The sequence below is a fragment of the Dermacentor silvarum genome, chromosome 3, assembly GCF_013339745.2.
Source record: "Dermacentor silvarum isolate Dsil-2018 chromosome 3, BIME_Dsil_1.4, whole genome shotgun sequence".
NCBI lineage: Eukaryota > Metazoa > Arthropoda > Arachnida > Ixodida > Ixodidae > Dermacentor > Dermacentor silvarum.
This window is the reverse complement of record NC_051156.1, coordinates 8804147-8819478: the sequence shown is the minus strand read 5'-3', so window position 1 is coordinate 8819478 and position 15332 is coordinate 8804147. Positions and strand designations below refer to the sequence as shown.

The window sequence follows — 15332 nt, the reverse complement described above, 5'->3', positions numbered from 1 at the left end:
CCCTCAATGTTCAAAGTACCGCTATCTGTATTGGTAGCTATGTTGGCTAGGCAGCTATACTGCATTCCAACTTCATCTGCTCGAGAGTTGGCAACCCTAACTATGGATAGCTACAGAGCACAGACAAACCAAAGTGAACCCTTTACTCCCCGGCTTGACCAGATGTTATATTTGCTCTGAGCACACAAACCAATTGCATTACTGGTGCCCTCACACGATGATGGAGCCATGCAATGCAGTCTAGTTGCCGCACACAAACTTGTAATTCTGATCCGTTAAACGACCTCCACGCAGATGCGATTGTTCATGTTCTCCCCTCTGCAAGTTGTCCCTATGCTGTCTTAACCTACAGTCATCCACTCCACACTTTGTCCTCCTCCTGTCCATTCTTGCTCAATATGAGTGAAAGGCACATGTGTGTAATATTGAAATATTAATTCCCCCCCCCCCACCAATAATTCATTACTTCATTAGGGGCACGCTGCTCATTACTGCTGAGAGTGTAATCATAACGGAAAATAGGCGCTCTCGACTGTGGATATTTCATCAAGGTTACCATCGATAATATGCTGGGCTTCATGGTAACATTGGGCTTCATTGGGCCCCACGAAGCCCAATGTGTAATTTTTGCTACGCAGACTTTGAACCACAAAATTCTGATTAAAGTGCAGGAAACTCAATGCAGAACCCAGAGTCATGTTATTGGTAAGCGGAAGCAAGTTGTTGATTGTAGATAGTTTGGCAAACCAATGACTAATTAATTAGCACACTAAATTAATTTCTTACTCAAATGGCATTTCATTTTTCTCTCATGAATGTAATCTCCATGATGCGAAATAAACGTGAATAAATTCTAACTTTCCTTGATGTGGAATGGTGCTTGGGCTTTGTGGTTTAAAGAAAAAAGGGACTGGTTCCTAATTTTTTTTGCCGTTATATTATTTACAAGCATGCAATATCTTGTCACAAACACACCGTCTGTTCATGTATGTACACCCACCTTGTCAGAGTAGATGGCCAGTGGCCGCTGTGCGTTGAAGAGGAGCAGACCCGAGCCTGCGTAGGTGTGCACGAGTCCCGAGGCAAAGCGCTCCCGCAGGACGTGCACCATGCCGGCCTCGTTGAGCTGCCGCAGCTGGCCAAGGTCCTCCACAAAGTCCAGCTCGGGAGGATTCGCCTGCATCACGACAAAGAATGACAAGCATCAAATGCTATGAGTGTGTTGTACTCTCAATGTATCCATACATCTATCCAGGCTGTGCCACAAGACAAGCCACATTCTGAAACCTCCGTACTACATTCAGATATCTGCAAGTGTTACCATAGTAACTGTGATCCTAAACAGCTCCAAGCTTATGTGACCCGATGCAACTTTTAACAGAAGCAAATGCAAGCGTCCACCTTGTAAAAACGTGGCTTAACCAGAATAAACTTGAGGTGTATACTAACTATAACATCTGTTTAAAGCCAGCTTAGAGAAATAATTACAGAGACACCAAAGCAGAACATCAGTGCCACCATTAGCAGCAGACTATGTTTCCGTGCTTGGTTTCAAGCTGCACATAAAATTGCCACAGCAACAGAGTAATCTTATGCACAAGTCTTAACAACAAGTCATAAATAAAGGCCACTGCAAAGGGCAAGGTGGAACAGCTACCACTGTTAATGGTGCCACCAAAAACTTCCTTCAGTGATCCTGAATAGTTCTTCTCCATACCTCACTGGTACACATAGTATAGCTAAGGCATGGACCAATCAAAAAAAAGAGAAGGAGCAGGAATGCAACGAAAAGGTGCAGGTACTTGCATAAAGTGTCGCATTGTTGAAAAAAAAGTGGATGAGCGGCAAGGCGTGAACATTGTATTTTTGGCGCCGTCAAAGTTATCCTTTTTGTGCGCGCATTTCGGCGGATAAGAAAAGTACCTTTGGGTGCTCGAATAATCACAGAAACAAGTTTGTTAAGTGTGCCTCGCAAGTGATATACAAGATACTGGTGAAGTGTGGAAAGGTATATATTGGTCACACCGGGCAGTGTATCAGCCAGAGGCTGAGGAAACACAAAAACCAAGTAGGCACAGGTGAGCATGGTCATTTAGCCCATCATTGCAGCAGATGTGGTTGTGTTCCTCTGTTTAGCTCGGTAACGATTCTAGGCCGGGGAAAAATGCAAACCAGGAGGGAGATGTTTGAAGCTGTTCAGATCAGGAAGCACAACAACCTTTGTATTAGAGTACCGTCACTCACCGTGATTGAAAAGGAGTGCGCATACATATAAATCTCATTTCGATAGCATATGTCAATGGCATGTAGAAAAAAAGTGTGGTTGCACGGTGTCAACTAGTGCTTACGCATGCGCTTGGCGAGAACCTTGACGGTATGTGTAAATAAGAAAGTCAGTGTATGCACCTAGTTCACTGGTTTAATTCTTGTTCACCAGAAGACACAGAACCACAATTAAACTGGAAATCTCATAGAAAACTTCATTACTTCTTCGGCTTGAGAGATGAAAAAGCACCTGATTCTATGCAACACACATTCTATTGATGAAAAAAAAGTCGAGATTTATGCTATGCTAGTAGACTCCCGAGCATGTGCAGCACAGTGTTTTCTTGCGCAAAAATGAGAAGAATTAGATTTTGTGATAAATTTTTATGATATTCGATATTCTTTTTTTTTCTTGATTCGATTCAAACTCGACTTTTATTTGATATTTGCACAACTCTACCATAAAACCCTCTTGAAGAACCACAGCTTTTTTTTCATCAAAGATCAATGGTAAAGTAAAACAAAGTAAAGGCAATCCCAATTATATAAAAAATCCAATTACCATATTTTCCGGTGTATAAGTCGCATTCTTTTTCTGAATTTTTCGTTGCTGCGTCTTATAGAACGGTGCGACTTATATAAATTTTTTTTCGAAAAAAAACTACTGTCAAAATCGGATTGGATGCTATGGCCACACTAAGTGCTCTGGGTTGACCTCCTCTAGCAGCTGCTATGGGTTGTGTGCACGCTATGTAGGTACCGGGTTCTTCTTGTGATCGAGCGCCGTGCGACAAGGACGGAGCAGCAACGCAAGAGGCGGCAGGCCGACCGCGAGTCGACCGACCTCGAAGTCGCTGCATCTACAGATCGCTTTCAAGATAGGGCACGCGCCGCTGCGCAAACTACGCAGTTGCTATCAGAGTACAAGTCAACCCCCCCCCCCTCCCTCCTGCGCCGCCTTCCCGCTTTCCTCCCTTCTGCGCGATTCGGCTCACTGTCGCACACTTTCACTCGCACATGCAGCATACGGCTCGCGGGGACGATGTTATCACCATTGGACTTTATATGGAACATCGCGGCCACCACGACGGCAGAAATACGCCTGGAGTGTCCGCGTCATTGCTATCGCAATTATATAGGAATGGCACTCATACGCTTGTGCGTAACCTGTGCTGACAAAGTGAAATGTCACTATATTTTTTTTAATCGCTCACCAAATGAACAGGTGCGTCTTATACACCGGTGCGACTTATATACTTATATTTTTAGGGAAAACTGATGTTTTGAGGGGGTTTGGTGCGACTTAGACAAAGAAGCGACTTATAGATCAGAAAATACGCTGCACCATATATATAACACGCTTGAAATTTGCATAGCTGCAATGAAATACACAGCAAAACAAATGCACACTTCGAACCAAAATCGTATCCACCCCAGATGCATGAAAGCCCCTCAGTGCGAAATGGCTCGTAGTTGGCTTTCCCGCATCATCAGGCACTACCACGAGCCTACCACAGAGGAAGACAGAAATTGTCTTTCCACTACAGCACACGCCACGCGAGGAGTTTCTGCACTGCAGCCAAGACTGTGCACAAATCCATGTCATTCCAACCACCTCTCAAAAGAAAAAATATGAAATTAATAAAATAACTGAATTCACGTATGTAAAACATTTTCAGTGTTCATCATCGACCGGCATGCAAGCCCGTATGCACCGGCCAATGCCCACACACACGTCCACGACGTCGGAACGCTTGCCTAGCAGCCTATCGCAGTGCCTCTCTTGGTAAAGAAAGTTAATTTCAAAAATAAAAAATTAAATAACGCAAAAGTCAGATATGTGTTTTTAGTGGCAAAATTTAATGAAACTTCTATATCACACTAGACATTATCAAACTCGTGGGTGATCATTAGCAAGTTTGATAAAAATAATTCGAAAGTAGAACACGATACCTTCTCAACATCATCCTCGTCCACCAGGACCACTTCGCCCGTGGCGTCCAGGCGGACCCGCAACTTTCCTTCCTCTTCAGTCGTCGAGGGTGAAGTGCCAGTCACCAAGGATGCACCCGTGTAGCCACCCTTGAACAGGACCCACACCTTCTCAGACTTCATCCAGAGCCGTTCCGCTGCTATCTCCTCGTCTGTCTTGGCCTGAAGTAGTATCAATGACTACATTCACACAACTGGCATACAATTCATCAGAAACCTGTGCACAAATCGAGCGACGCCTTATGACTGGAATGAAATAAGTGAGACTACAAGTCCGTTTTTCATCATTCTCCTGGCTTTACTTCACTGTTCCCATGGTACATGTGGGATCGCCTTTCTCTCACACGTGCGTGTGCGTTTCAGTTTCTCCTTGGAGAAGTAGTAATTATACCATATGAATGACACTGCAGATGCGAATGAGAAGAAGCATAAGTTTTAGATTAGGGGACGCAAGTGGCCCAGTGTACAAAAGAAACCAAGCTCTGCTTGGTTGTTGCTGGGACCTAAGTTGTTCGAGCCTCCTGTAGAGCTTTTGCAAAATGACAACAACGCTGTGCACACAAAGACAACACTGAGTAAATTTAACTGCCTTGAATTTGTTTTAACGTAGGAGAGGTATGGGAGAAACAAAAATATTCAACTGGTGAAGGACAACGTAAGTGACTAGTCTTCCGACTGTGGGAATTTCAATATGTGCAGGATTGTAGGACAGAGTGCAGCTGTGTCAGACGCGGTTGAAATTTGAAGCAAATAAAAATTTGGCTTTCGCATCTAAGGTCCTCAAATTTTGGGGCATATGAAAAGAGGATTTTGCGACCGTCATTGTGAACATGCGCTCTCCCACTCTCGGTGCTGCTGCATGGGACGGTGTGTTTAGCAGCGGCAGAGGAAGCGAACACCCACCCCGAGTGCCTTGTGTCGGCGGCTGCCCGTGCGGGACAGGGTCCGGTTGCTGCCCCCTCCGCCTCCGAGGGCGGCCCCCTGCACCCCGGCCACGCGGGCCACGATCTCGCACAGCTCGGGCAGCGGCTGGACCTTGAGCAGCACGCGGTCGCCGGAGGAGCGCACCATCTCGATGACCTCCTCGCGCGACCGGTCGTCCACGCTGACGCCGTTCACCTCGAGCAGCCGGTCGCCCGGCAGCAGGCCCGTCACGCTGCTGCTGCCGCCGCCGGGCAGCGTGCTCGGCTCGGCGAACATCAAGGTGCGCCGGCGCTCCTCGCCCGCGGCCAGGCCGTCGGAGAGGGCCGAGCGGCGCAGCGAGAAGCCGAAGTCGCCCGACGGCTGCCGCGCCACGCTCAGCACGCGCGGCTGCGGGCACCGGGCCGCCGTGCGGATCGGGGGCAGGGGCCAGCTGCGCACCGCCTGTCCGGGACCCGACGACGAGGCCCTCCGGATGGCCGCGAAGCGGTGCTGAAGTTCGCCGTACTCGACCTCTGCCGGCGGGTGCCCGTTACGCACCGCCGTCTTGAAGGCGTCCACCAGAGGCTGAGCCGTCAAACTGGTCGACCGCGGCGCGGGCCTGTCCGGGGGCTTAGACTTGGGCACGCTCAGGGTCCGGGCCACCGCCGGCTTCTTGGGCGGTACCGGCGGGGGCCTCTTGTGGTGGCCGCCGCCGTCCTGCTGCACGGGCGAGGAGGAGGAGTCGTGGGGCAGGGTGCCCCCGCTGCCGCTGTGGTCGGAGAAGTCCTCCTCTTCGGCGAGCGGCGACACGAGCCCGCTGCCCGGCGCCGGGATCGGCCCGGAGATGACCAGGTTCCGCCGGCGGACCTCGCTGCCGGACAGCTTTCCCGAAGACTTCTTGTCGTCGCCGCCGCCTCCCCGCCGCTTGGACTTGTCCTCCTTGTCCTTGGCCTTCTTCCAGGGAAACATGGCTGCTCCTCGGCGGGGCACCCCGTTGCCCCCGTGTTTACGTTAGGCGAGGGCTCCCTTGGCTACCTGAAAGGGCGCACAGAAAACATTTCGTAAGCTTATATGGCCAAGGCTACAAACATCAAAAAGCAAATCGAGTGCACGGTTCTTGTTACGACGAGACGCAAATCTCGGGTGCACCGAGCCGCCACGCGTGTGTCTTCATTCAAAATGGCGGCATTATTTGAGCAACTTTTGCTGTTCGACTTAAAATTTCAGTTTTATACCCTTAGTCCCAGCGCGTCAGGTTTCGCAACTGTGACACACTGGTTTCAGGCAATACAGTGTCTAAACAACGCATAACCGTGAAATACATGTTATTTAGTTAAATAAATCTTTCAAATTAGCTCAAAGTGTATTTCAAAAAGATTTCAATTCACTCAGGCATGCATCAAAATAATTAAATGCTAATGCAGTACGAGCTACTCAGTCACAGGAGTTTGCTGCACCGAAACGCAAGCGCTACACAACACTTGGGTGCTGTGTAGTAACATTCTATGATTTTCTTGATAAACACTCGCTACGGCCAACAAAAACAATCACGCGCCATTCTACTGCGGTGAAGGTGGATTACGAGCGAAGCAGTTTAGCACAAGACATAGAGGCGACTCAGAATTTAGATCAAAGGTATGAGCAAATTTTATTTCTCTTGAGCGGCGACAGCGGCCATTCCGAAGACACGCACGCACACTTTTATTTTGATCGGCGACATACATTCGCGTGGAAGACTGCCGCCACTTCGAGGAGCCGGAATAAACTAGGCACGCGTGACGGGACCGCCACGCCAGGTCAGCGCAAGGAAACTAGGCACCCAAGCTCCTGGAACGTCGACAAAGAGCGTAAACAGGTGCGAGCGTAAACATGGCCGACGCGAGTCGCAATGCGGGAAATCTTTGAAAAACCCTTATTATCTACCTGAGAACATACTGATTTTGAAAGTGGTGGCTATTGATAAATAACCTACTGAAAATGCATATCCAAGTATGAGACGTATACGCTTTTGCACAGAATGAAGCGATTTTGCATCAAATTCAGGAGCTGAGTTCTTGCACACGCAGATCTGTTGACGGGCACGAAAAATGCATAGAACCCTAACCATAGACAGCTTCGCTGTAAAAGAACAAAGTTCATGACGTTCCGCGTTCATCCTATTTTCGTGTATGGCACGTGTATGGACCGAAGGCGTCGCACCACAAATTGACAGCGTCCGTAGAATTTAACAGAGCGCTTCAGCATAGTGTGCACATGCACTACATAATAGCGTGGACTGTGGATCGAAGCTTAAAGTGCGGGAAGACAGATACTTAGTATTTTCTTCCTCTGAAATATTTTACAAATGAGGTAAAATACTTGGCCCATCCTTCATTTCATGACTTTTTTACAGAGCGGAAGCACCCATTCTACATTCATCAATTACCAGAGGGTGTACGATGGATACGCCTTCCAGGCTGTATGTGCCTGGAGCATAGCGCTGCTTGACTTTGCGAAGATTCGCGAAGCGAAAGAGTCGACGGATGATAATAAGCCGCGAAATCACGCCCAGCATGCGATCACTGGAACACCGCCGTGCAGAGGTACAAGGGTCGAGAAAAGATATCTCACTGTAGATGTCTGAGAAGCACGGGGCAGCTGGAGTGATACCGGTGATAACACGAAGACACGATACGGGGCGCGATACGCCCCGCATCGTGTCTTTTTTTTTTTTTTTTTTTTCGTTTTCTTTAAACCTAACAGATTTTTTTTTCTTTTTTTTTTTTAATATCGCCTGTGGCACATAGCGTATATGTAGTCCTTCAGCTGGACTACTCGAAGCGGCGGACATTACTCGCACAAGAAATCGAAATGATTAGTCAACGAATAACCAAGAATGCATTATTATTACTTTGCGGCTCATTTGCAATTAGCGAATATTAGCCGGTGAACTTGCAAGGTATATCCACTTGGAACATATTTTAGGGATCGCACTGGGTTCGAGATATGCGCCGTGCAACTTGCAGTAAAAACACACTATTGCTCCACTTTATCAAACCACAGTCTTATGCATTGAAGCACAAAAGTAACTGGAACGCCCATACATTTCGTCGCCCACTTTGGGAATAGTACAGCAATTATAAATGTTGTCAGTGAGCAAATTACGACGAAATTGGCGTTTAGGGAATGAATATATCAAAAGTGGTGGCATCCCGAAAGTTAGGCCAAAGTGTAAAGCCGTGCGAACTCATCGGCTGCCATTCGTAAGTTCCAATACGTAAAGCAATTATTTAAATAGTTAATTTATGAACTAGTTTTACAATTAGTCGATTGTATGCATTTCAATTTCTCGTGCGAGTAATGTCCGCCTTTTCGAGTAAACGAGCTGAAGCATTTATGATGACCGTTACCACCCACAGGCGATTTTTGAAAATTCTGTATAGTCTAAAAACACCCGTTATAAGGGATGACAACACTTATTTGAGTCTGCGAGAGAAACATCGATGCAAGTAAGGAGTGTTCCGAATGACTCAGCTGCGGGAGAGCCACAATTGTTGCGCAGAGCACAATTTCTGCGCGATACGCACGTGACAGAAAACATCTGCTCGTTCGCTGAGTGTGCCCGGCTTTTACGCAGCCGATACACGAATTTATTGTATCTATTTAGGCAAATCAATACGGCGAGGTAGGCCTTTTGGCTAGGATTCATTTTGAACGTACACAGCGCTGAAAGACATCGCCGTGTTGTCGTTTTTTCGGCACATTGTCCCTTTCCGTATTACGCTGTGTTACAAGTTCAAAATGAGGCAAGGCAGTTTATTACTTGGCCAGTCTCACTCACCAGGCTTACGTGCCTTTAAAGACAATGTCTGGTGCTGTATCATCACACTTATCTCATTCAACGAACCCAACACTTAGCGTGCATCTGTTCACGTACTGTCCCCTTGTTCCGTTAATGTGAGTATCACGGTACACCACATATTGGTGCACCGTGATAGTCTGGTGATGTATCTGGTGATACCGTGATGTATCTGGTACAACACAAAGCAGCTGATTGTTATTTACAAGACCTTCAGGTGACCGAACTTCCACTCGCGGACGACATTACATGATCGTATCAGGCAATGTAAATAAGGCAGATTTTTTTTATTTTTATTTTTTTCATGAAACAGGCTCCGCGCCCACTTCATACTTGACTTCGTTTAGAAACGATAAACTATTCGATGCGCTATCCGAAGGTCGCTTTTCTCGAAAATTCGTATCCGATTTCGCCATTCGAATACCCCTGCATGTAGTTCGTCCCCTTTCGGCGCGTTATACGCTTTGTGGGCGAACGAGTTGATTCAGAGAAAAATGGAAACGCGTTTCCTTGGGTGACGCCGACGTTGGGCCAACTTACACTCTGGAGCTGCGCAGAGGGCTGAAGCGAGACAAAACATCCGGCGATCGCCTGCTACTACAGCCATGGGCGCGAAGTGAGTTCAGACACCTCTCCTCGGCACCGAGTTTTATACACTGGCGTTAAGCTGACTGGAGCTCTGCTTTCGCTCCGTTCCGGCTATCGCTAGCTGTTTTGAAAACCCGTCCACGCTTGTTTGTTTCACCTGGAAAATTGAAGCCGTCAGTCTTCACTCACCGCAGCGCGCTGTGTAATCGCCGTACGTTCAGAGCCGTTGCATCTGTGCACCGAACCGTCTGTACACCCATCAACAGCGGCGAACTCTTTCAGCATTCTGAATCACAAAATACCTTGAGAGGTTAACCCTTTCCGTACCACAAGAACTAAAGAAAAGCGTGCAAGATTTTCCAGATATTTCCAGAAACGCAGCCTCATGACGACTTTACCCGTCACCGGTAGAGAAAGGGTGAAGTGCACACTGAGAAACATCAAGTATAACTTCCGTCTGATCAGTTACTTTTTTAAAACTACATTTTCGCTCTTTCCAAAGCAATAGCGCGATTATTAAAATATCAAACGAAGATCATAGTTCCAGTCAGCGCCGGTACGGCAGTCAAGGAACCACGGATCTCGAAGTACTCCCTATTTTTTTCGTTTTCGGCCATTGTGGCGTAGTAAATATTCTCGGCAGCTGTCAAGTTCTGTCTTCGGCTTCTTCAGAATACAATGCAGTCCAACTTTGTCGATAGGCTGGAGCAGAAGCCGACAAAATCAATGACGCCACGGGTACCCGGTGCGACAACTTCAGTGCGGTGTCGCCGCCCGAATTTCGTTTTTCATCTTTTTATGGCTTAGCAAGTCCCCTCTAGCGCGGCTGGGATTTCATGCCGCGACCTCAGGGCGGCCGCATTTATATAAGGGGGAGGGGCGGAACGCGAAAAACGCCCGTGTGCTGTGCATTGGGTGCACGTTAAAGAAGCCCAGGTGGTCAAAATTAATCCTGAGTACCCCTCTACGGCGGGTCTTATAATAATTTCTGGGGTTGTACGAGCCAAAACGAGCCACAGCGTGTCAACACACACACACACCCACACGCAAGCATACGTACCCTATAAAACGCGCCAAGATGGCTCATTGGCTGTGTCGTTACGCTGCTAAGTTCGAGGTCGTGGGTTCGTTTCCCGACCGCCGCATTCCGACTGAGGCGGAGTGCAGAAACGTTTGTGTGCCGCTCTTCGGATGCACGTTAAAGAACCCCACGTGGCCGATATTAATGCAGAGCACCCCACCGCGGCGTGCCTCACAAACAACTGTGCTGCTTTAGCGGACTCCAAACCCGATAGTTTAATTTTGAAAGCATACACCGGACTTTTTCTAGGCGACTCAAATGCGCGCGATAAAGATCTCACTCGAATGTGTGCGCGGATTTTTCCATCTGATAAATAAACAAAGTGCTAAAACACCAAGAACGATATAGTCAGAGCATTCGTGTGATTGTCGCGATCTGAATTTGCGCCGCAAATGCAAGTACGAAAGTCCATGCCACATAGCAAAAAAGCGACCAGCTTCGTCTGAGAAGCTGGTCACACAAGCCGGTGCACCGAGAGGGGAAATGATAATAAGACTCACTGTTAATCGTGCTATCTGAAACAATACCTGCACTGTGCGAGGGGACAACACGCCAAATGGAAATCGTCTTTATTATTTTTTTTTCTCAGAACCATCGTGCGCATACGCATGTGCCCTTCGCAGCGCAACAGAATGAGAAACAAACAAGGCAACCTTCGCCGTAGAATAGCCTACGCTAAGCCAATCAACATTCCCCGCACTGTCTCGACGTCCGATGCCCCCGACCCGCGGTACCGCGCTGACGCAAACCCGCCTGTGCGCACTTGCACGCGTCAGCGAAGAGCGCCGACGGCCAGGAACAAAGGGGGCTAGAAAACAGCGGGCGATATGACAGAGGCCCATCGATGGCACCAGACAGGCGTCGTCGCGTTCCGACACTCCTCGTGCGCGAAACGAAGGGCTGCGCGGGGGCGCAGATTCCTTTTCCACAAGGCCGAGTGTCGACATGCCGCAGACGCGCCATTGTACCAGAACCTACTGAGAAACCGGCTCGACTCGGCTACCACAGCGAAAGAATGCGGCTACGATCAACGTTACGATCAGCTGCGACGCCCCCACCTCCAAGCTAGGTCCAAGCTTCGATCGCGCCATGCGCAGTACAGTATAGTTGTGCCCGGTCTGCGCACCGGAGCACATGTGCAGTTTTCCTGATTTTTTCAATGCGACGCATACTTTGCGAACTTAAAGCGCTTTGAGTGAGTGAGTGAGTGAGTGAGTGAGTGAGTGAGTCTGTCTAGCCTCCTACGCCACGGTGCTGGCGGTGCGTCGTCGTCATTTGAGCTTCGTCATCGACTCCCGCCTGTGATTCTCGCGTACTACCTGCGCTCCAGCCAGGTGAAAATTCGGGCCTCTCGGCTGCGGAACACACCAGGTGGTGGTTGCCTCCGCACGAACAGCGATTGAAAAGAAAGTTTCCCACGAGCGTTGATTTCCGATCGCCGGACAGCAACGCGCTGCCTTCTCGTTGCTCCCGATGCTCGCGCCGGACTTTCACGGCCTTTCTCGTATTTAGCAAGCCGTTTAATCGAACATCCAGGCCTGCTTGTTCGTTCTGCACATGGAGTCCGAGTACGACGACGCAGCACCGAACTACGGTGTGGCAGCGTCATTCCAGCGACTCGGATCGACGACCTCGGCTCTCGACGCAATAACAAAGAAGCGCTTAGAGGGCCGCAGCTTCGGCAAAACGTGCGTCAAATCGGACTTTGCTTTCCTCAGGGGTTCACTTGAGCAGCTCGAGGATGGCGTAACGAATATTTCGAAAATCCCCTTCCAAATGCCCATTGGTTCAATGTAAAAATATTTCACTACTACGAATTTCAGAATAACGAATGTTTCAGAATAACGTATCAAATTTGATCACCCTGGTACCTTAAGAGCACCTCAAAATAACGAATTTCTAGCGTAAAAATTACGTGCGGCGGTGTAAATGCCCAGCGCCATATGTGGCACTATCATCATCATCAGAGCTCCTGCTCATTTCTCCATGCGTTGCCCTATGCTAAACGCGCGCTAGCCTGGCTAGCCCTATCGCCATCGCGAGTACCTTGTTTTTCATGTTGTTTTTGCATGCTCGTTGAGCCAGGTTGAGCCTAACCTCGCCGCCTTTGTTCCGTCGACCGGCAACGTCGCACGATTGTCGTAGGGCTTTCTCGTTTTAAAGGTTAGAGTGATTCCTTTCTGCGTTCGCGATGAGCTCCGGAAGCAGCGCGAAAAAGAAACGAAGGCAGTTTTCTTTGAAAGAAAAAGTGGATATTTTTTCTCAAGTGGACGCCGGTAAAAAACAAGTCCACATTGCGAACGAGATGGGGGTTGCAACATCAACTGTTGCAACCATCCTGTAGGACCGACAAAAGATCCTCGAGCTGCACCGAGGGTCCCAACTCGCACTGTCAAGAAAACGGCTCCGACTTGGGAACTTCCAAGACGTGGATGCTGCAGTACTGACTTGGTTCAAGGACGCACGTTCCCAAAATGTGCCGGTGTCGGGAACCATGCTGCAGGAAAAAGCCCGGCAATTCGCTGATGCTTTGGACATCACAGGCTTCGAGGCAAGCGCGGGGTGGCTTCATCGTTTCCGTGAAAGGAGTGGAATCACCTGGCAAGTGGTGTCTGGTGAAGAGAAGGCGGCAGACGCAGCAAGCGCTGCTGCATGGAGGGACGAAAAGTTCCGCGAAATCGTCGCTTCATACTCCGAAGATGATATATTCAATGCGGACGAAACGGCGTTCTTCTATCAAATGCTTCCTGATAAAACCATGCATTTTAAAGGGAACAGCTGCAAAGGCGGCAAGCAGTCCAAAGTCCGGATTTCGGTATTGTTATGCTACAATGCCACAGGCACCAAGAAGCTGAAACCCTTGGGGATCGGCAAATACAAGAAGCCTCGCTGCATGAGGAACGTTGTTTCATTGCCGTGCGATTATCGGGCTAATTCACGCGCATGGATGACACGAGAGTTGTTCTCTGAGTGGCTACTGAAGGTGGTCGATGAGCGCAGGTAGGAAAATCCTGATTATCGCCGACAACTGCTCGGCGCATCTTGCTAATGTTAGGCTGACAAATGTACAGCTAGAATTCTTGCCTCCGAACTGTACTTCCTTGCTCCAGCCACTGGACCAAGGCATCATAAAAAGCGTCAAGGCCCATTACCGGACATGCCTCGTTCAGCGATTGCTGATAAATCTTGGGATGAAGCTGCCTACCTCCATCAATGTGCTACAGGCCACAGAAATGGTTACCGGGGCCTGGTGGAGCGTTACATCAACCACCATCCAGAACTGCTGGAGGAAGGCAGGCTTGGTATCTGAATCTGAACAAGGCAGCGAAGAAAGCGACGCGAGTGGCATGTGGCAAGAAGTCGTGGAAAGACACGCGATGGATGCCTCGGTGACGTTCGAGGACTATGTGCAGTGCGACGACGAAGCATGCACGTCAGCCGAACTGACGACCGATGACATCATCAGTGCTGTTCATGGTGATAACAGCGACGTGGACGCCAATGGCGAAGACGACGCTGAGACCGCGCCCGTTAGCCAACCAGAAGAATCGCTTTCCAACGCCGACATCATGGAATGCGTGCGAAAGATGCGCACTTACCTTGGCAGGTGCAGCAATGCCACCGAAGCAGAGCATAAGAATGTGGACAACTTCGAAGCGTTCGTCCTGTGGCAGTTGAGCGGCACCCGCCAGGCCAAGATCACCGACTTTTTCAAATAAACGTGCGCTCATTCCGGAATACTTCGCGTTTTGTTTCTTTTCACGCTCGTCATAGAATCAAGCGTTTGCGGATGTGTACACAGCAAAGGTAGGCGACTCCTTTTGTTGCATTTACGATTTTTAATGCCAATTTTCGATGTTTTCACTATAACGATATTTCAAAATAACGAACTATTTTCCGCGGTCCCTTCAAATTCGTTGTATCGAGATTTCACTGTATATGGTATTAAACAAAGGAAGAGGAACGTGTTCGCAATGATCGTGCAGCTAGAGGCAAGCCCACGCTCTTTCTCACCCTCAGCATGTCCGAGGTTCACAATGAACGACGCCTGCTCGGGAGAGGGTCAAGGAGCTGGTCGAGGCGCGCCAGCGAAGGGTTGACGCCATATAGCCAGCTGTCTGCGAAATGGTTCGCATAACTTCGATTCCCACAATACGTGGGATGTGCATAATTTTTGAGCGAAGCTTTATGGCTCAAGTTTCGGCGGCGGTGGTGGTGGTGTCACGCGAAAAAGTGGGCGATCTTCGTGATAGTGCAGAAAGGGTCCGAGCTCGGGGACCTGTAACGCGCCCTTGAACTATACCCTTGTCACACGTAGGCCCCGAAGAGACAAAATCACCAGCCATTATTCTGTCGAGAAAATGGGGGTAAGCGAAGCTCGTCGTCCGATTCTAGCGTGAGTGCTTCCGAAGACCAGGCGAAACGTCAGCGAAGAGCCGCCGCCCCTGAGTTTAGCGCAAACGAAGCGGAACGCGTGCTACAAAGTCGTTTTGCCACGAGCTTCGCTTAGCCCTATTTTTTCGACGAGAGAAGGGCGCTGTTTATTTTTTTTTATATATATATACTCTCGTTGGTCGGAAAATTTCGTGGTGTAAACACAAAAGGTCGGGTTAAGAATTGAAGGCAAACATAATATATTTTTTTGCAATCAGGCATATACATATA

At 48.8% G+C, this 15332-nt stretch overlaps 2 protein-coding genes across 3 annotated transcripts in view; one reads left to right on the top strand and one right to left on the bottom strand.

The window, feature by feature from the left end:
- Positions 1–15332, bottom strand: part of LOC119445311 (unconventional myosin-XVIIIa-like) — a 231901-nt gene that overhangs the window by 176886 nt on the left and 39683 nt on the right. For both annotated transcript variants that reach the window (XM_037709624.2, XM_049663204.1), the window contains exons 2-4: positions 5161–6195; positions 4219–4419; positions 1001–1177 (exon numbers count right to left, since the gene is read on the bottom strand). In XM_037709624.2, coding sequence (XP_037565552.1) covers positions 1001–1177; positions 4219–4419; positions 5161–6129 — 1347 coding nt within the window. In that variant the 5' untranslated portion in view covers positions 6130–6195. The remainder of the gene's footprint in view (positions 1–1000; positions 1178–4218; positions 4420–5160; positions 6196–15332) is intronic.
- On the top strand, positions 13078–14386 carry LOC119445312 (tigger transposable element-derived protein 6). The gene has a single exon (XM_037709625.2). It carries the CDS (start codon positions 13658–13660, stop codon positions 14384–14386), a length of 729 nt encoding a protein of 242 aa, XP_037565553.1. The 5' UTR covers positions 13078–13657.